The sequence below is a fragment of the Syngnathus floridae genome, chromosome 6 (genome assembly GCF_059516105.1).
Source record: "Syngnathus floridae isolate MCC-2025c chromosome 6, RoL_Sflo_1.0, whole genome shotgun sequence".
NCBI lineage: Eukaryota > Metazoa > Chordata > Actinopteri > Syngnathiformes > Syngnathidae > Syngnathus > Syngnathus floridae.
Window position 1 is genome coordinate 15038794 of NC_142418.1, and position 22193 is coordinate 15060986.

Here is a 22193-nt window from a genome sequence, read left to right on the forward strand (position 1 = left end):
AACCAAGCCATGGGTGTATACCTACTACTGCCTAAACACAATAATAATTATGCTGCAATAATAATTAAAATAAAAAAAAGATGCCACTAATCTGGTTGCGAATCAAATCAATATAAAAATTGTACATGTTACATTAAACGTGTTTAATACACTAACACAAAAATAAAATCGTTTGCTACAACCATTGATTTACACAATATTAATCTGCACCCATCCAAATCAATGGCAGTGTATTAAACATTCACGTTTAATGTAATAAGTGCAGTAACGCAAATGCCCAATAATAAAACATTCAAAATGAATACAATCCAAAATGTAATCATGGCAAAGAAAGTTTTAAAGGTTTTCTGTTGTAAAAGCCTTTTTGCAAACAAAAATGCACCACTAGTCTTTTTTTTTTTCCGTAAGAAACACTTATATTTTCATCTGACACTTCAGGGCAAATAACATGAGACAGTCGACGACCTCTGCAATCCAGATAAAAACCCAACTGTCCTGTGCTTCAAGGTAGCAGTGTTATATCACCATGACTATTATTATCATTATGTGCCTTTGTTTTTGTTGGGAGTCTTAAGACAACACGAGACATTCAAACAGCAAACACACAAACACAAAAAGTGATCACGTAGTCAGGCTCTCTCTTATCTGTGGCAGGTTTACAATATCATTATTCAAATCGCACACACGTGATTGGCACAGGGACAAAAAACAAAACGGGTTGTGCAATTTTCTGCCAACATTTTCAGTTACGTGTGCCATTCATCTTTCAGTCAGTAGGTGGCACCCTGAGTCAGCCTAACTCCTGCACATGCATGACACAAAGCAAAACAAGCGCTACTAGAATCAGTTTAAAAAAAAAAAACGAAAACACCAATGGCAACGTTCTCATGCAGGTCTTTTTCAAGGCCAGGCTTTGGTATGGAGACCCCCAGTGCGTTACGGTCCTTTCCCGTCACTGTCCCGCACACTGAGCTCGGTTCCTGGTCTTGGCAATCCTCAGTAGTTTCGTCCCTGGGAAATGTTGGCGCTCCTCGAGCTGGGTCGCGTTCGTGCCTGAAGCTCACCGAGGAGCGCGTCTTTGTGCGGAGGAGCGGCAAAGTTGCCGTCGTGGTGTCAGTCCTTAACCAGCCGGTAGATGTGATGCTGGGCGCCGTGCTCGCTTGTGGACACCTCGAAGACGTAGGCCACGCAGAGCAGGGTCTCCAGAGTGTCCCTGTTGGACACCACCTGTGCGGGAAGGTAACAAGAAGGAGAGTACGATCTTCTATGGTTAAATGTATTAAACATGAAACACAAGAAAACAAAATCCCAAAATTAATTTGTCGCTGTTAGAACACAAACAGTGGCACAACACATGTAGATGAAAAATGCAATACTCACATGCATATATTCTTTATCCTCTGAAAAGAATGACTAATATTTTTGCACACTGAGGTCTTCATGCACTGTGTATATCCATTTGGCCATTTTATACTGCCCCCAGGTGGTTATAAAGAGCAGCACAATGTTCAACAAATTGAAGCAAAAAAATGTGGCTGAAATTTTCATTTTTTGCATTCTATTTAATTGCATGAAGAAAGATGGGGCTTACCCCGTGAGGGAAAATTTTGGAAGGGGGGGCGGCACAATTTCACAGAATAGAATTAAAAGACGATAACTACGGTGGCTCTCAAGGCCCAAAACATCTCCACCCATAGACGAGACGAGACACTATGTCCCTGACGCTGCAGCATAAAACAAGCACACGCTTTGTTAGTCCACAATACGCACAATTGTCTGATGCCAAATACACAGCTTGTTGTACGCAGACACATTGTGCTGTGTCGTGTGTGTGTGTGCGCATGTGTGTGCATGTTTCACAGTCAATAGGAAGTCAATCAGTCCATTGAGAGGCCTAATGACATGCTGTCATGTCGTCGGCCGTGTGGGCTCAATATGGCCTTTGTCGTTCTGCCAGGAAGAATGCAAGCCACCAGGGTCTTTGAAGCCCGCTCGCCGCCATCTTGAGTCCAACTTACAACTGTTCGGTTATTTGTATCAGTCCATTAAGGTGTGCCTACCTGCAGGATGGTGAAGTTCTCCAGGACACTGTTCATCATATACTTCTCGGGCAGGTGCTTGAGCTTGTGGATGAAGTTGATCATGTATTCGCACAGCGGCGAGCGGTGGATGCGGAACATGTAGCGGCCGTTTTCGAAGCGGGCGTACTCGGTCTGAGCAAACAAACAAACATGTCACCTGGGTGAGAATATATTTTGCAATTTCAAGGGTAAACAGAAGAGTAATATATTTTGAAGAAAAAAAAAATGGCGTGCTTTGATGCATCCGAGCGTATAATAAGTGTAATGCAATAAAGTAATGTAGCATATAGCGCCGGACGTGACAATAAACATAATTCTCATGACAAGAATAATCAGATCATGATGCCAGTAAGTGTCACGATGAGGTCGACTGACGCCTCAGTGTATACGTGTGTGTGTGTTTATATTATATATTATAATCTATCAGGATCAGGTGGAGGCAGGGCCTCCATTGTGTATATCTAACGGGAAGAGTCAGGGTGAGTCATCGAGGGGATTTTTTTTTTTTTTTTTCCTTCCCTCACGTCAACTTCCTGACCAGAGGTCAGTGCTTGTTGACTGGAATCCACCACAAATTCATGACATCATGTGCACTCACTGTCTTTGAGTGATTCAAGATTTGGTAGTTCGGTGTATTAAAATGCTGTCCGGTCAGAATGGAAGTGGACTCGAGCGGGACAAGTGGCGATTGTCTGCAGTGGAAAGCAACACCCTTTAAGCGCATTACACAAACTGCTGCGCTCTGGCTGCAAACAACTCGAGTGATTTAGCGCTTGCCCATGTAGCACTTGTTGGCTCTCACTTGGGGATATGAGAAGCTAAGTCCTAGAAATTACACTGGACTCTTGAAACTAAACACAAAACCGCTTTTCTGATTCGAAATCGTTTGCCCCGAAAAGAAATAGGACAATATAACTGATTTGTTATCGGGGTGAAACTTTAGTAATGTTTTGAACTGGGAAGTTGAAAGTAATAAAATGTAAAATCAAACATTGTTTTTGTGTTTTTTTTTGATTAGGAAAATAACACTACATACATTTGTGCTTTAGAGAACATAAAGTAAAAACAAATGTAAAGAGAATGCACAAATTTAATAGTTATTAGTTCATTGTGACTCTTTCTGTTGTGTGACTTGGCCACCGGGGGCAGTATAATACATACATCCAGGTACAAACGAAGAAGACTTTCACACCTACTCTAAGTGTCTTTGCAGGAATCAACGACAGTATTAGTAATTTTTCACATATGATGAAAATTAATAAATCAAATAAATAGATAAATAAATGAATAAATAAAATTAAATAAACAACAGCATAAAACACTCGTATCTCTGTCAACTTCTGGATAAGCTGCCAAAGTGACTTCTCCTTACCTCCACTTTCTCCACCACTTGCTTGCCAAAGGAGCAGACTTTGGTGGACGAGGTGATGATCATGTTTTCAGAGCTCTCGTACTGGCTGGAAACACCGTAGAAGAAAGTGCTGTCGTCCTGCAGGTTCACGCTCAAGTCAGCCTACAGGGAAGGGACAAAAGGTCAGACTCCGTTTGATAAGCAAAGAAAACCTCCAACACCCAGAACAACATCAAACGTCTTTTGAGAAGAGAACTTCCTGGCGACTTCCTCCAAGTGGTGCGAGTCAGTCGGACAAAGAATCTTACAGCTCAATCAAGCTGGAGAGTAATTCTCTGCAAAGCCACAAGGCATTCAAAGTGGCGAGCCCGGTTGACCTTGAATAAGGCGGCCAAAGCAGCCTCAAGATTCCAAAGATGTTACGTGCCTCCTTGTGAGATCCACGTCTTGCCAGGTTGGATTAACTAGCAACAACACTGAACTGCTGACGGTGCAATTTGGACTCTAAATGCACTTGAGGAACCAATAGAATTGGTGATGCCCAAAAATTAAAATATCATTTCAAACTGGTCATAGAATATTTAGTTATCAGTCAAGATAATATTTCCTTGACACCAAATTACTACTTTCCTATTGGCAAGGCCGTTCCCATTTTGAATCTCATATTGGTGCTTGGATGCAGCTGCAATGGTCCCAAGCGCTAAACCAATTGAAAGCCAAATCCGTAAACTCTAAATGTTAAAAAATGAGATTTCTTAAGGTTAATTTGCGCCTCCAAGTTGAGCGCATGCAGATGCTTCACGTCGGAGCGTAATCCGATCACGGGTCGTGATTGAGGTGCGTTGCCACTTTGACAGCTGGCCTGTTTTGCCTTCAGCCCCGCCCCGTTGCCTCCTAATGGGCCATGGAGACACTGCTCATCCTCCTCATCTCTTCATCGCCCCGTTCGTCTTCATCTGGACCCGCTGTAATTCCGCTATTTGTCTTCATCCCCGAGGCCCCGGCCACCCTCGCCCAAGCGTCGCGGCCCGCCTTACGGCCTGCGAGGGAATTCATCCAATTACAATCAGCGGCATACAATTGGCTGATTAGATCACGCCGGGCCGGCCGGCTGTGCAACAATTTAGCAGAGGCGGCTCAAATCAGATTCCCCGGGCACTTCAAAAGCGTGCGACAATCTGTTAGGACAGGGCTACGGGCGCTAAAGAGGGAAGGGGGAGGGGCCGGGAGGAGGGAGGTGGTCCAGCCGGTGGCCGTCAGGGGCGTTTGTGGGAAATTCAATTTGGAATGCCATAGTTTTAGTAGCGGGTCATCTGCCTGTCACCGTTGCCATGCCAACCTGTATGGCAAGTCGCGGCGTGTCGTGCCTGCTCTTTATGAGGGTGAAGAAAAGGTGATTTTCGTTTTTGTTGTTTGAAGCCACAGAGGCCATTTCACGCCATTTGCGTTGCTTGTTTCCAGATATTTATTTTTGTTATCGAATTCATGACGTAGCTAGGTACTTTCTCGCTACTATTCTAAGAGCGATCAAGAAAATGGCGCTCCGCCGAACCAAACAGCAACTTGCTGAAAACGTGGCTTAGGTGAACCCCCGGGGAAGGGAGCGACTTAAAATTTCATTGACTGACTGATCTCTTTCTCTGGTTCACACTCCCAAGTCTCCAGTTCTATCCGCTCGCTTTTATGACAGTCTTTTTTTCCGATGATCTACACATGACGGCTCTCGTCTTTCTCTCATTCAAATGCCAGCGGGGAATCTGACCAGCTGCCCTTCCCCAAAGGCCCCGCCTAAGAGCGCTTCCAAAACGCTGTCACTCACAAATGTCCTTTATCCTGCCGCGATAAATAATGCGGAAGTCCAACATGTGAGAAGGGTAACCCCATACGTACAAAAGCCATCTGGCAGGCATGAAAAGGCGAGGCGGCGCTTTCAACTTGACATTCACGACACCTTGCGATGCAAACGGGTCGGCCCCTCTGTATATTTTACAAGTCGCTCAAAGCGTCCGTTTGTTCATTTTCAAAAAAACGTGAGCTGGAGTCTATCCCGGCGGAGTTTGGATAGGTCACCGGTCAGACGTAGGGCACGCGTAGACAAACAAACACTTGCAAAACATGACGTTGAATTATTTCCGATCCAGCGATCGACACTTGATGTTCCGTCGTCGATCTCTCACGTCTTTATCGATATCGAAAATAGCTTTATGAGAAACAAACAAAATGTAAGCTGGCAAATTGGCTCAGTAAGAATCTCCCCCCCCAACACTTCTCGCCAAGACACGTACATGATAATCTGTTAATTCCTCGTCGCTAGAATGGCTTGAAGCTTGTCTAGGACAGTTTGGGGAGACGTGGTCACCTGACAAGAATATTTGCAGACTATATATTGATGACTGAACTACTACATCAATTGGTGAATTGATCTAATCTCGAATGTAGTCCTTAACGTATATTATTTAAAAAATAAATATATATATATATAAAATATAAATATTTATATATATTATATTTATTATTATTTAAATATTATAGTATTTAAAAAATAATTTTAAAAAATACATAAAAAATATATTATATAAAGTGTTTTAGGGTGGTTACGTGGCCGCAGACTACGCTTGAGAAAAGTCTCATCTGTCACCGTCTTAAGTTGAGTTCGGTCATCACGCTTTGCTCTTTGGCCCTTCTCACATATATGTGTGTTTTGGGGTGGAGCTGCTCTATAAATAAGTACATTAGGATGAGCGGGGGGAGGGGGGGGGGCGCAAAAGTGTTGGACTGGGTGTAATCGCACAGGGACAGGTGGCCGGGCTCACATTTCCTCTGGTGAAGTTCAGAGCTGCCAGTCTCCCCAAGGCTGCCGTAACACATCATCATCATCAGGGGGGGAAAATACAAACGTTGCAAAAGCGAGCTCTGCATCAATGCCTCGTTTCTTTTTTTTTTTTTTTCCGGGTCATTGTGCTAACTGTCTGAATTGTCCTCAACGTCCTCCAACTGCAACTCTTGCGAGCCAGTGAGGACCATTAACAGCCGACAGGTGCGAGAAAACATTAGCAGGAGCACGTATTGTACTTCACCCTCATGACTTTGGGAGGGACCGCCTGGCTCCAATTTAAGGATTTAGTAGAATAAATAAACCATTGCAGCTCATTGACACATGATTCTAAGTGTTTTACCCAGAATTTGACAAGGAAGAAGGCATTGTGCGGCCCCTTGTCAAACAGCTCCTTCAAGCCTCCTTTCTTCTCTGGGAACTTGTCGTAGATCTGCCTGACGTCCACCGACTCCAGGTACGGGTCGCTGTAGCTGGGGTTGGACTGGCCGATGTGCACGAAAAGGTGTTTGTTAAACTGGGGAGGCAAAAAAATAAAGTTAGTCACATTAAATTTCAATGACTGTAGGATATCTCAGGGGTCTGCAAAACAAACAGAAAAAAAATAAATTTCTCATAAAATGCTGATATAGTATGTTCTCTCAGGTGGGTAAAAAAAAAAAAAAAAAAAATTAAAAAAATAAAATAATACCCAAAAGTCAGCTGGGGGGTCCAAGCAAATTTCAGGGGGGGCCAGTCCCCCCACAGCCCCCCTTCTAGCGCCGCCAGTGCTAAGTACATGAATCAAAGACTAGAAAGACTTTCACATGGTCAACCACTTTGTCCACTCACAGTCTCCGGGTCCTGAGGTTGCTCCAGGAAAGCTGAGAACTCCAGCATTCGCAGCTTGGAGCCGGCGATACATCTCCCCTGCCAAGGGGGGGCACCAGGTGACATGGACAGCCCCGCAGTGCTTTCATAACCTGGGAAGACAGCGGGTGCTTTGAGTGCAAAACACGCAAAGGCGGGCTCGGCCACGTCTTTACGATCATCACGTATTATATTGCTTGCGCTGTGGCGCTCTGTCAACACGACGGGAGTGAGGAAGAGAACGACACCCACCTGTTATGGGCGCCGGGCCGGACGCTTGCATGGCGTAACTCTGTTGGGAGAAGGGCTTAATGCTGAGGGAGAAGAGAAAGAGAGAGGCATGTCAGGAACCGTGGCTGCCTCGCGACCCCGTCTCATGTACTAATTGGACCGCCTGACCTCTAAAGGCGCAGGGGGCACGGCGGCATGCCTGACGTCTGACAGCTGACTTTATCATTTACACCCAGGCGCTCTAATTTGCGCACCCAATCCGAAATGCATCTGATGCGCATTCAGTGGATCGGATGAGACGCGGGTGATACGATCGAAAACGCCAAGAGCGGCTCACTCACTCTTCGTGGCCTCCTGGCTGTCCTGGGAGAGCCCCGTGCCAAAACTGCAAGAAATGGGCAGAGTAGCTCAGATAAAGTGGAATGTGAGGAAAAATGTTCTTGATGGTTACTGTCGAGCGACTCACCCCACCGGTCGTGGGGTAAGCCGACCTGGAGAGCCCCTGGAGCGCCATCTTGTTCTGGAAGGCCGTGGGCGAGATGATCTGGGCCGAGGACATGGTGGCCATGCTCTGTAGCGCCTTGTCTTTGGCGGCCTGGTCCTATGGAAGGAGGACGAAGAGGGGGACACAGTAACGCAAACGGGGGAGCACTCAGTAGGCGCGGAGCTCCTGCAGGGGGCGGCGAAGAGCCTGAAGCTAGGTTGCGGCACAGGTGAAGATAAGATGATATTATTTGCTTTATTGTTTTGTCGGGGCGACGACAAGGAGCTTATGTTGGAGGACTAATCCGGTCACGAGGTGATATAATCATTACGGCGGGGGGAAAAAGAAAAAGATGTCGCCAAAAAGAGAAAAACAAAACAACATCGTCAGCTGCTCGTCAACTGTCTGTCCTGTGCTTTGTGGCAATGCGATACGCCTCTGCCCAAATCCGCCGTGGTTTCCCGAAAGCACAGCGGACTTTAACGGCAAGGCCACCCGACGCATTCTTCATCGTTGAAATATGGGAGCGGGTCTGCGAGCGCTCCGGATCTCAGTTACAGCAGAGGAGTATTTTAAAAATCGCCCCTCCGTCGTATTGGCTAACCCCGTGACTCATGAGAGGCTCAGCCAGCTGAAGGCTCGCATGACAAGGAAGCGTCCCGCTGCCGATTGCTAAAGCGGCTATGTGAGAGAGAAATGCAAACTGAGAAAGTACTGGAGGGACTGGGATGACACCGGAACACTTTGGAGTGGTCATCGCTTGAGGGGGGGGAAATAACACGGGGGGGATTCATTTGTTCCCTGACAATTGTGGTTTGTTCGGCGCGCTCATAATTGTACACGGTAACGCCTCGGGGATTTTTGAAATAAGTTTCATGAAACGTCACCATTAAAAACCTCAATTAGAGGCCGCAATTTAATCGGCCAATTGGAATGTGAATACATGACACGCTCCATTAGCACTGAAAACGATGCCCCATCTTCATAGCAAGAAGAGGACAAAAAATAATAAATAAATAAATAAAAATATAATAAAATAATAATATATAATGATAAATAAAAAATGAATAATAAAAAAATAATCATAAAACAAGATATGTTACTGCAACTTACTTTTTGTGTGTTGGAAACATCTTGTCATCTGCTATTTCATAATAATTAAGAAAAGCAAGGAAATAAAGGTTGACTCACGTAGCGTACCTTCAGCTTCACCTGGATCTCCCGGGCCTTCCGACGTGCAAGCACCTGAATGTGACTGGACACCTGGAGGACACACCAAAAAAAAAAAAGTTAACTATCTATGACCAGTATTTACCTAATAAAAGTCTCAAATGCAAACAAAACTTTTCTCAAACTGCAGGTGCTATGGCTTCAAGTCAGATCATCCTGAGATCATCCAGAAGCTCCACAGTTGCACCGCTCAACAGCCAATATATCGCAATCATTTTTTGTTAGTGGCATTTCATAAATGTTGACAAGAGCGGAAAAGATGTCCTCTCATTTTTAAGTCAATAAAGTTGTCCGCCTCGGGTCCATCAGCAGCCCTCCCACCGTGACCGTGCCAGATGACTTAGCTGATCTTCATCCATCATTGCCACCACTACATCAGGCCGTGCGTATCAGATGCCACGCTTGAGGATAGCGTTGCAAATCCCGCACGGCCGTATTCCCCAGGTTCTCGCCGCTTCTAACAAGCGACGGGGCGCAAAAAAGAAAACGCGCCAACGCGCGATCCCATTGCATCCGTAGGCCGGGCGGCTGGCCCCGAATCAGTCATCGGGATGGCGGCTGCCCAAGGGACCATCACTCAGCAGGGGAGGACTTTCTAAAGGGCTTCAAAAATAGGGATGGTTGGACTCACCTGCTTCCTGGTCCGCGTTTTTCCAGTGCGGAGTTTGATGTACCGTGCAATCAGCTCGTTACGTCCTGGAATGAAAACAACACTATTTTAAGATGCATCTTTGCTTTCACTTTTTTTTTTTTTTACAGATAATGTGAATATTTATTTACACTCAGAGGACCAAATGCAATTCGGAGCGGTATGAACAATTTTCCCTTGTGTAACTAGAACTGCATAGTCACTATGACAATCCGTTTGTATCTCAAAAATATTTTCCCATTTAAATGAATGGAAATATGTTTTCCATCCATCCATCCATCCATCTTCTTCCGCTTATCCGGGGTCGGGTCGCGGGGGCAGCAGCTTTAGGAGGGACTCCCAGACTTCCCTCTCCCCAGCCACTTCATCCAGCTCATCCCGGGGGATCCCAAGGCGTTCCCAGGCCAGCTGAGAGACATAGTCTCTCCAGCGCGTCCTGGGTCGTCCCCGGGGTCTCCTACCGGTGGGACATGCCCGGAACACCTCCCCAGGGAGGCGTCCAGGAGGCATCCTGATAAGATGCCCGAGCCACCTCATCTGGCTCCTCTCAACGTGGAGGAGTAGCGACTCTACTCCGAGTCTCTCCCGGATGACCGAGCTTCTCACCCTATCTCTAAGGGAGAGCCCGGACATCCTGCGGAGAAAACTCATTTCGGCCGCTTGTATCCGAGATCTCGTTCTTTCGGTCACGACCCATAGCTCGTGACCATAGGTGAGGGTAGGAGCGTAAATCGACCGGTAAATTGAGAGCTTTGCCTTTTGGCTCAGCTCTCTCTTCACCACAACGGACCGGTACAGGGTCCGCATTACTGCCGACGCTGCACCGATCCGCCTGTCGATCTCACGCTCCATCCTCCCCTCACTCGTGAACAAGACTCCAAGATACTTGAACTCCTCCACTTGGGGCAGGATCTCATCCCCGATCCGGAGAGGGCATTCCACCCTTTTCCGATCGAGGACCATGGACTCGGATTTGGAGGTGCTGACCCTCATCCCGACCGCTTCACACTCGGCTGCGAATCGTTCCAGCGAGAGCTGGAGATCACGGCCTGAAGAAGCCAACAGCACCACGTCATCTGCAAAAAGCAGAGACGCGATGCTGAGGTCCCCAAACCGGACCCCCTCAACGCCTCGGCTGCGCCTAGAAATTCTGTCCATAAAAATTATGAACAGAATCGGTGACAAAGGGCAGCCTTGGCGGAGTCCAACCCTCACTGGGAACGAATCCGTCTTACTGCCGGAAATGCGGACCAGACTCTGGCATCGGTGATACAGGGACCGAACCGCCAATTCTATCGTTCTACTGGGTGACTTCAATGCTCACGTGGGCAAGGACAGTGAGACCTGGAAGGGCGTGATTGGGAGGAACGGCCCCCCTGATCTGAACCCGAGCGGTGTTCTATTGTTGGACTTCTGTGCTCGACACGGATTTTCAATAATGAACACCATGTTCAAACATAAGGGTGTCCATGTGTGCACTTGGCACCAGGACACCCTAGGCCGCGGTTCGATGATCGACTTTGTAGTCGTGTCATCGGATTTGCGGCCGCATGTTTTGGACACTCGGGTGAAGAGAGGGGCGGAGCTGTCAACTGATCACCACCTGGTGGTGGGTTGGCTCCGATGGTGGGGGAAGATGCCGGTCCGACCTGGCAGACCCAAACGCTCTGTGAGGGTCTGCTGGGAACGTCTGGCAGAATCTCCTGTCAGGAAGAGCTTCAACTCCCACCTCCGGCAGAGCTTTTCCCACGTCCCGGGGGAGGCGGGGGACATTGAGTCTGAGTGGACCATGTTCCGCGCCTCCATTGTTGAGGCGGCCGACCGGAGCTGTGGCCGTAAGGTCGTTGGTGCCTGTCGTGGCGGCAATCCCCGAACCCGCTGGTGGACACCGGCGGTAAGGGATGCCGTCAAGCTGAAGAAGGAGTCCTATCGGGCCGTTTTGGCCTGCGGGACTCCGGAGGCAGCTGACAGGTACCGGATGGCCAAGCGGAACGCGGCTTCGGCGGTTGCTGAGGCAAAAACCCGGGCGTGGGAGGAGTTCGGTGAGGCCATGGAGAATGACTTTCGGACGGCTTCGAGGAAATTCTGGTCCACCATCCGGCGTCTCAGGAGGGGGAAGCAGTGCAACGTCAACACTGTTTACAGTGGGGATGGCGTGCTGCTGACCTCGACTCGGGACGTCGTGAGTCGGTGGGGAGAATACTTCGAAGACCTCCTCAATTCCACCTACACGCCTTCCATTGAGGAAGCAGGGCCTGGAGACTCTGAGGCGGATTCTCCAATCTCTGGGGCCGAAGTCACTGAGGTAGTCAAAAAACTCCTCGGTGGCAAGGCCCCGGGGGTGGATGAGATCCGCCCGGAGTTCTTAAAGGCTCTGGATGTTGTGGGGCTGTCATGGCTGACACGCCTCTACAACGTTGCGTGGACATCGGGGACAGTGCCTCTGGATTGGCAGACTGGGGTGGTGGTTCCCCTCTTTAAGAAGGGGGACCGGAGGGTGTGTTCCAATTACAGGGGAATCACACTCCTCAGCCTCCCTGGTAAGGTCTATTCAGGGGTGCTGGAGAGGAGGGTCCGTCGGGAGGTCGAACCTCGGATTCAGGAGGAGCAGTGTGGCTTTCGTCCTGGCCGTGGAACAGTGGACCAGCTCTACACCCTCGGCAGGATCCTCGAGGGTGCATGGGAGTTCGCCCAACCAGTCCACATGTGTTTTGTGGACTTGGAGAAGGCGTTCGACCGTGTCCCTCGGGAGGTTCTGTGGAGGGTGCTTCGGGAGTACGGGGTGCCGAGCCAACTGATAATATGTTTTTATAAAAAATAAAATTAAAATAAATAAAATTTTATTAAATAAAAATAAAACACGTGGTGACATAATTAAATAGAATAAATAGTTTTTGTCACACCAGTTCAATTGAGTGGCTCTAGTGTTGAACTTGACTTTAATAAAAGTTGCCGAATTTTCAAAATGGTACATCAGTCAATTTTTCTGTGTGCGACATTGAGAATAAAATCTGGACACGCTGGTCTGTTGCAGGATATATACGTCCAAGTACACGTGTCCTGCGTGAAGGCTGGCTTTAGTGTCAAAGAGTGACAGTCCACACTTGTACTTACGCAGCCGGTGCGGATCAGCGCACGTCCACTAATGACAGACAGCTCACATTGGCCAAGCAGGTGGCGACCGACCGCGGCGGCTATCAGATCCTCGGGACCCGACCCGGGACAGACAGCACAGGCCACCGCACCAAAAGGGGGCCCAGTCTAGTGACACTGCCAGGCAGCTGGCGTGTGTGTGTCAATGTTTATGGAATAGGCCTTTACGCCCACAGTAAATCTTGGCCTCGTTCCCCTCGCCGCAGTCACCCTCGCCCGCTCGTCGAGAGGCTCCTGTTACGCCGGAGGGCAATGGTCATGCGCTTTCCTTTCAGCCCCATCATCTTCACAAAATCAGGAATATGATTCATGAGACTAGACCAGATGCCTTCAAGAAAAAAAAGAACGTTCTGAAAACTTATGAACTAAAATGATCCTTCAGGTAAAGAAGCAGGAAGTTTTTAGAGTTCTAGATTGATGCTAATATAACATCTGTTAGCCAAAAGAGCTAACCCACAAACAGGTGTAGAATACTACAAGGGTTTCCAAAAATGATGCTCTGAAGGGACTTTATAGAAAGACTGCAATACAAAACTGGGGCCCAGATTGGAAAGTGACTTAAAGCAATAATACGTGTTGATTTTGTTCTCGTATCAGATGCTCGCCACTCCTTGGCCAAATGCTTGGGGAAGGTCCCATTAAAAATATTTTCCGACACACCCACGAGATCAGAAGTGAGTCATTCACTCGGTGTTGAGATCATCTAGTGAGAATTAGCCAGGCAAGCGACTTGTGCCAACCCGGTGTGACGTGAGGGAGGGTTCGCAATTTCCACTTCCACTTCAATCCTATAGGTGGCGGTATTGCACATTACCAAACGGCTGCCAACCAAAAATAATTATCAACTAACCAACAATGTTTTCCACGTAAAAATAAATTTGATTCAATTTACATTATACAGTGGATATAAAAAGTCACCAGCCTCCATTGTTACAGGGGTGTGTAGACTTTTTATACCGACTATACAGTGGTGTCTCTGGCCTCGAAAGACTCGGTCCATCATGCATTTTGGTGTAGGTTGACGGAGTCAGTAAGGGCACACCCTGGTGTCCCCCTCCGGAGTCAATCCTTGGACCAGGCAGGTCATAAATCTACTTCAATGGCCCAGCGTGATCAGGACATTCCTGACATTCCAATATACTGACTTCGCATCTGCCGCTCCGACATTGGCCCACAGGTCCATGTCCTGTTTGTGCAAACCCTGCAGACCATACATCTGAACATCACTCATCTGAAGCAAAATCTGACATCAAAACATGCAAAGTGCCTTTTTCAGATTTCCTTCCACTGCTCTCAGGAAGATCACATTAAGGCTGACGGAATGTCTTGGTTGACTGTGATTTCCCTCCCTCACCCCCGTGAGGTTTGTTTGTTCTCCGAAAAGACGCTAGTCATGTCGATGCTAACAATGAGTCAAACACACCAGTGGTCATGATGCAAGAATCTTCAGGGTGACTGATGAGTAATAATATTAATATGTACCTAATTGCATCAAAGATTCGGTAGTTTATTTTCATTTTACATTAATTTATTACTAACAATAACTACTTTGCGTTTTTAAATACTAGTTTAGTGACAAACTTCACAAATGGTTCTCGAAAGCTGCCCTGCGGAACTCCGCATTTTTTTTGTATATCCAGTTGTAGTCATAAGTTTAGTGGAAATTCCTGGGTCTGTCCAATTCTAACCCAAATTAGGTTGTTTTTGCCTTCCTGATGCTTTTGCTCAAGCGGCACCGGGTCAAGACTGCCGTTGAATCTCTCACTTGACTGGCAAAGTTGACACCCGAGCGAAAGGGCTCCCCGTTGCTTCCCACTGACCTTTACGTCACGTTTTTAATGAGAACCCCTTGAGAGCCGTATAACATATTTATATCGGCACACAAAAAAGTCAACAATAGAATAACGGTCTGCGCGAGCGAAGCTTAGCGGGATAACGTTTGGCTGCGTGCGTATTCTTTGTTTACAAAACTGTGAAAATCCCGTCAGCTTTTTTTGACTTGATTCACAAGAGCAAGGAAAGCCTTCTCTCCTTTTTATCCCACGTGAACAAAACGGTTCAAATCCCGGATAAGAGCTGCTCTCGCAGCTGTTAGCGACTCAAGTGTGACGAAAGCAAACAGCTGCATCAAACAGGATGCAACAACCCGAGCCAGCGAGCGAATAACGAATCTTGAACGGAGGCGAACAAACATTTCATTTCATACGCCGCATTCCACACAACAACCAACTGGTTTTTTTTCTTCGTTCTATTATTCCAGCACGAGAGCCACACAAGGCAGGAAATGTTTTCCTTGGCGGGACGGCATGTCGGGGGCACGGAACCGCCACAATATCCTCGACACCGTCAGCTAATAGGCCTGCTGAGTAATGAGCTCAAGGGCCGGGAAATATGCGGCAAATGTATGACAAGGGAGCTGAAAACATTCCCTTCAATTACGGAATTCACAATGGCTACAAGGCAGCCCGCATTCCTCCGACGATGCCGCCTGGAGAGACTCAATGTCATAGTTGTGCCAGAGAAAGGCATTCATTCCTCAGCCGGGAATTCAGCCTAAAATTCAGAGTATGTCGCATTGTTATTTTGCTGTTTTGTCTCCGAGTCCGTGTTTAGCTAGCGGAAGGCCACGAGGTAACCTTTGCGACTCATCGCCCGGTAGACATTTTATTTGGCCGCCTCCCGAGAGACGACATGATCGACGCTAAAGACCGCCAAAGTGGCTTTGCATTGATCGCGGCTGCTTGACTGACTCGACTTGGTGACCTTAGATGGTGATTTAGCGAGCACCTGCGGAACTGAGGGGAGGGGGCGGGGCTACAAACGATGGTCACCTTCGGGGAAACGGTTGTGTGAGGAAACTTGGGGGACTGAAAAGTAAGAAGAGCTGGAGAGGTAGTATGATTTTCAAACAGGGAGGTGACGACGAGGTAAATCCCTGAAATAGCGCTCGAGTACAGAGAGGGGACAGGTGTGGGTGAGCTGTGCAAGAAACCACTGTCCACCTTGGTGTTTATTTGCCCCCGCCCTCCCCTCCAGGCGCTCAAAGGGTAAACGTCTATTCTGGTTTAGGGTTACAGCTGAGCTGCCTTGAACCCCGGACGACCAAGTGCACATGCCATTCTTGGAAGTCCAGTGTGCTCCCCGGTGCGATGGCCGACCCTCCCCCGGACCGGACCCCTCCACTTTTTTCCCATCACACTTTCCCCTTGGAATTTTTTATTCCCCGTGACAGAGAACCCCCCCCCCCCCATGACCCGTCCATGGTGATCATGTCAAGCAATGGTGGCAATGCTACGTGTTCAAGTAGCGCTTTGGCGCCGTCCCAACGCTAGGCGATGACGGAGCCCGTCTGATAGCGCCAATGCTCGTGTCCAGCTGATGCGTTTTCCAACAACCGGATCCGTCCAAGACAGCGCAGGACAGGACACGCCATGCCAAGGCCATTTGGTGGCAAATGTCTTTCAGCGACGTGTCATGAATGAACGCCGGCTTACCTTTGCGGACACCTGCTTGGCGACGCTAACACATTATTTGAATTTGCTGAGCTGGTCGAATGGAAAATCAAAAACAAAAACATTCTTCACATCGAATAATAATTATGATTACTATTTATTTATTTGTATTTATTCATATTATTTATATATTCTAATACCTTAATTTACACGAATCTGTCTTAAGAAAATATCAAAAAGAAGAAAACTGTCGGGATGGTAATTGTGAACCACGACACCTCCCAATTCATCAGATTCGAAAATATATATTTCTAAACACACTTGCAAGATGTTTCACAATGCGAGTGGGACCGAGTGGAAGTGACAGCTGTGTTGGGAACCCAAGTGGGTGTATGTGCGTGCACGTGTGTAAAATACTTTTTGTCATCCGTGTGAAAGTGAAAGTGAAAGAGGGGCGGGGCGTACCGTACATCTTGCCCTCATCAGAGAGGATGATCTTCCTCCGGCCACAAGGCGGGTAGATAGCCAGGGCCTCTTGGAAGCTCTGCTCGATGTCGGGGCTCCACACGCCCTCCGCATCGTTCTCTAAGGGCTTGTCTAGCGGGTCGCCCAGCTCCTCGCTCCCAGCCCTGGGGGAGGGAGCCGGCACCCACTCCGTAGACGTGGTGGGAAGAGGGGAAGGGGACCACGGAGCGAGGGCTGGGAGGCTCGGGAGGTACTTCAGGGCAGGTGAGGGTGGAAAAGAGAGATGGGTTGGCTCGATGGTTCGCTCCTGCTTGTGTGGAGTCCAGCAACGTGATCGTGTTGGCAGGGGAGCCCTGAAAGAGAAAATAAAAATAGTGCTATGAAAGGAAGATAATGGCCAAGGTTAGCTACAGCCATGCTTTTCATCACTTTTTTGAACAAACGGTAACAAATTAAACAGGTCGTAAACATTCAACATTGCGCTAACAAAAGGCAACTCAACTTTCATTCATCGACACCCACGTCACTCACCGACTCAGTCATACACATTCAAAGTCAGAGAGAAAAAAATGCTTATTTAAATTTCTCAGAAGATTCTCGTTTACATTACGCTTTTTGCATGGCACCAGTTGCTAGGCTGAGTTCATATCATCAGCACAACTGCCCAACAAATAGACAGTCGGAATGGCAAATTCTGGTCTCCGCCATGTTTCGGTAAAGCCGCAAAGAAAACAATCAGGTATCTACACCTCCTAACCATTACCTGAACGTACTCTGTATTAAATACAAAACCCATGGGGTCCTCTGCTATTGCCATAAAAGTCCCTACTAGCCCACAGCTGTCCAAAGCAACGTATATATAAAAAGTCAGTTTGATTGGGTTAGTGCAGGCGAGAAAACAAATCAAGCGGCGCCTGGTGTGAAGATGAGCTGGAAGGGGAAGGAGGGAGCGCTGCGGGGGCCCAAAGTCAATACACGAGGAGCCACATTAAAGAGGGATCACCATCCAGACTCGCACACACACATACACGCAGCTTATTAAGGCCCGAGGGAGATTTTTCATTTTTCCTCATCTTCACTCTTGCTTTCTGTATTCTTAATTGTCGAGGCGTAACATTCCATAAGAGCCAATTAAACGATGCTAATTAAGCTGCACGCCCCTTGAAATCCGTGCGTTACGCAGGCAAGGGGCGGAAGCGCAGACATGTCCAGCGACAGATGGACATCCTGTTTGCTCTCGACACAATGTTGTTGAGGATGTGCGTGCAAAATGGAAAGGGGCCAAGACGGAAGCTCCTTGCGGAGAAGGACCTCATGAGTCAGTACAATCGGAGCTTTGTCCGCCGCGTTCGGACTCCCCAGCCTGCCCATTTAGGGCAAGAAAAGGGCAGGGGGGGGGGGGTGCCCACGTCACTCGTAAGCTCAAACATGAGTGTGAGTGATTTGGAAAGGATGGCGGCTTCAAAGAAGATTAGACTGGGCTGTCAAGGGTCTACCTTCTAACTTTTCCTGTGATGCATTTGCTGTACATTTCTAAAGAATCCAGCAGACATTTTTTTTAAGTCTCGATTCAAATGGCAAAAATGAAACATCTACGCGGCCTCACTAAATACATAAAAAAAATGAAATATGAACCTCCAAGATATTGAAATCAGACAGATGCTTCCTCCAAATGTAATTTGTATTCCAAATAGATTTTTTTCAAACCAGCTTAAGCTCCTCAACAGGGTCAGCAAGATTTTTTACAATAAACTATTAGCATGCTGCTTGGTACTCGCAAAGTCAAACTGTCCAGCAGGTTAATTAACAAAAAGCTCTCCACACACACACACACACACACACCAAGCACACACTCTCACCCCCAGTGAGGCCCCTCTTGCCTGGATCTGCTCAACGGGATAATCCCCCCAGCTGGTGCCGCGGTAACACAACTGCTTACCCAGTCGAAACAAACAAGAGTCATAGTCACCAAAACCATATCACAAACCTTTTTTTTTATGATTATGAAACCCATCACAGGGAAAGACGAGCGATTGAAACTCTTGCTTATCTCATTACAGGAAAACAAAGGATTATTATTTTTTTTAGTTTTCTTTCTTTTTGTTTGTCTCGACCTGCACTAATCATCTGGGGAATGTCGATGTCAATACGGCCGGCCACGCTATGGGGTCAGGCTGCCCAGACCAGCGGGCCGGTTTTGTTGTGGCTTTTTTGCTGAGTTCACACAAATATGTGTGCACACCATTCATGGATACTTAAAAGGGGGGGGGGGGGGGGGGGGGAAATCTGACATCAATTAAGTCCTACTCGGCAGTAGGTGGCGCTATGCTGTGGCAATCTGACACATGGGCAAACAAATCTTTTGTTTATTGTGGTAAATGAGATTTTTAAAAATTTACTAGAAGTATTCAACTCTGTATAAGAGTGAATATTTCCACTGGTATGGATCTGGAAAAAAAAAATCCATGGCCATCATGGAGGTATTGTAAAAAGTTTCAGTACTACAGTTCTCAACTCAGCTATTGCACGGCAAATCACAACAAGACGCACAAATCGACCGCTTGGACTGCATAACAAAGCTGCAAAGGACAACTGGTTCGACAACACAAAACAAATTTTCTTTGGCATTTTTTTTTTTTTTTTTTGCTTGCCTAGCACAAAAACGCAGCAACAAAGGGAGGGCGACGTCTGTTGTCAGAGGCTCATATGCGAGGCATTATTCTTCATTCTCATGCGAGCCGAGGAGGAATGATCGCTATGTGGGATGAGCGCAGTGGCGTCTCAGAGCGACTCCTTCTTTACACCCACACGCACATCGCACACAGACACTAACAAAGCAGAGTCGGTACATTGCGGTTCAAAAAAAAAATAGATTAAAAAAACACACCAACAATAAAGTATTCAAACATTCGCGTTCCACGGCTTCCACCTGTTGCACCCATTGCAACGCACACTTGTGTCAGCTGCCCTGCGGGACGCCACTACACACACACATGCTTGTGAGCTCGAACCTTGCCTGGCAATACTCACGCACGACCTTTCAGCTCAAGCAGCTGTACTGACTGCAACGTTCAGTCAAACATGAGGTTGGACATACAGACTTACATAGTGTGTGCATGTGCTTTGGGTGTTCCGGTACCCGTTCGATTATAAATTGACCCAATTTACAGATTAAAATTAAGTGATAGAGCCCTCAAATTAAAATAAATCGGCAAAAGAAGGAAAATGTGATGTCATTTTCGCAATAAATATTTTCTGTTTACTTGTATTGCTGCACCATTTGTGTTCGTCGTTAGAATAACCACAACAAACAATATTTACTTTTCTTTGTTTTAGGTTTGAACTTGGACAGGGATTGCAATAAACAGCTTGAAGCAAGCATTTTAAGAAACGCACACTGGCTGGTAGCCAATCAACAACAGAGTAGTCCTTCTTACATTCACACAATGAACAATTTAGAGTATTCAATGAAACCATGTATTATTTTTTTTTAGAATCTGGGAGGGAGCCAGAGCACCCAGCACGAAGCACGTGGCCGACATGAACATGCAAACTCTGCAAACTAAACCCATATTAAGTCAGAAATAAATGCACATCATTCAAACGTAATCGATTTATAAAATGATACACTTTTGTAAATGAACACAGCAGTTTTGAACATTTAATCACAACTCGGGAGCACATTCCACAGCCATGCAGCCAAAAACAATTTGAACACATGAAAATTGAGTCCCTAAAACAATATTTTCACCAACTGAAATGAACCCTGAATATTTAGCATGCTTAATATATTACATATTTGTATCAAAGTCTATTGTAACCCCCGAACTGAAGAGGAAGCCGTGAGGCAATTTTAACATCCATTTTCTTTATCCTATCATCCAATGCTGGATCCAATCCCAAAGGCAGACTACACCCTGGACTGGTCGCCAGTCAATCACAAAGCACATAAAGCACAGCAACAGAGGAACTGAACCCACACTGGCCGAAACCAAGTCGGGCCAATGTGCCACCACACACACCATAAGTGTGTGTTAAAGCCCTACAATTTCCACAAATTTTAAAACTATATGTGCAGTTTTTGGAGGGTTTGTTTTTGTTTGTTTAAACACAACATGGAGGTAGTTTTAACTTAAAAATGTGTATCTGTGTTACATGTGTGTGTACAACAATAGAACAAGACATAGCAACTTTCTTTTTTATTAATTATTAGCAACCGAACTAAGGATTTTTTTTTTAATTAACTGTGTATTACGTCATTACTTCATCCGCCATGACTGAGGCAGCCTCAGGCGTTTTAATTAACTACGTCACGCCGAGCGCCGGCGCGGGAACGCAGCGAATTCTGGAAATTGTACGCCATACAAATAAGGCCAAAAATATTAATTTCCTTCCACGTTTACACGGCTAATAAGCAATAATGCGAGTCCATTAGAAAAAAGTAGTCCAAAAAACTTCCCGCTGAGTAAGCCAGCCTACTCACGACGGGGACTTTAAAATGTGTAAAATTCCATTTTAAAATGAAATTCTAGTAATGTGGTCAACAGGAATCACCGTTAACGGGGAAATAAATTTAAACAATGACTTTCCGTTACATTTGAGAAACTTTAGCCTGGTCAAGATGTGTCAAACCCGCGCTTACCTGCTGGGAGTCCTCGCAGGTGGATCAACAGTTAGCTAACTTCTCTTCTCTTTTGTTTTCTTTTATTGTTGTGCAGCCGCCGAGCCTCCTTCCCGGTGGGGTTTGTTTGAAGCGCGAGCAGAGCAGGAATTTGTGGAATTAGCCGTGGTATGACATGAAGCCTGGAGAAAAAAGCTCCAGAAAAGAACGCGGGAGGGGAGGCACGTCTGACCCGTCACCGCGTCATCGTGGTGGGGGTGAGGAAAGAGGGAGGGGTCGGGAAGGGGAGGGGAGGCAGGCGCTTTCATTATGTGAACGCTGAGAGTCAAACATTCCCAGTCAGATGTCTAAAATATGTTAATATTGTGCGGTCATTGTCGATATAATATATATTTTTTGTTCTGAGACTACTTTTTTTCCCCAGAAAACCTTGGGGGGAAATAAAAATATTTCAATAGATTTTCACTATTTATTTTTTCCCTAAAACTCCCCTTAGTTTCTTACACATATTTACCAGACATTTTTTTTTTTTTTAATATAATGTATGAAGTAAATATCTATACCCAAGGTCCTTGGACTTTTGTGAACGTTTGGGTCCCCCTAGCGGTTAGACTAGAAACTGCTGCTGCCCAGTTCAGAAGTTGTAATAGGCTTTTTTGCTGACTACGTTTTGACAAAACCGCCCTAAGAACGCAAAAAGGCCGGTTTAATCTTCTGGAACATCATAAATTTATTTGCCCCCTTTGTCTTGTGTGCACTCTGCTTCAAATACAAAAACTCCAAAGTCTAAATCA

The 22193-nt window shown here is 46.6% G+C and overlaps 1 protein-coding gene across 2 annotated transcripts; it reads right to left on the minus strand.

Moving 5' to 3' along the window:
• Window positions 1–621: 621 nt before the first annotated feature.
• Window positions 622–17041, minus strand: tead4 (TEA domain transcription factor 4). Of its 2 annotated transcripts, none has more exons than XM_088379279.1 (11): window positions 16779–17041; window positions 9691–9755; window positions 9021–9092; window positions 7812–7946; window positions 7687–7730; window positions 7367–7428; window positions 7097–7227; window positions 6609–6782; window positions 3454–3594; window positions 2061–2213; window positions 622–1227 (listed from the first exon to the last, which is right to left on the minus strand). In XM_088379279.1, the coding sequence occupies exons 1-11, from the start codon at window positions 16783–16785 to the stop codon at window positions 1114–1116; spliced, it is 1098 nt and encodes a 365-aa protein (XP_088235405.1). In that variant the 5' UTR covers window positions 16786–17041; the 3' UTR covers window positions 622–1113. The 2 variants fall into 2 exon arrangements, with proteins under 2 accessions (XP_088235405.1, XP_088235404.1); XM_088379278.1 differs by having other exon boundaries at window positions 9030–9092; window positions 16779–16922.
• Window positions 17042–22193: the final 5152 nt, after the last annotated feature.

Coding starts and splice junctions, on each gene's coding strand:
- tead4 (XM_088379279.1), bottom strand. Junction 7,228..7,366: donor CGGCCCGGCGCCCATAACAG/GTGGGTGTCGTT, acceptor CTGTCTTCCCAG/GTTATGAAAGCACTGCGGGG. Junction 6,783..7,096: donor AACCTCAGGACCCGGAGACT/GTGAGTGGACAA, acceptor TTGCCTCCCCAG/TTTAACAAACACCTTTTCGT.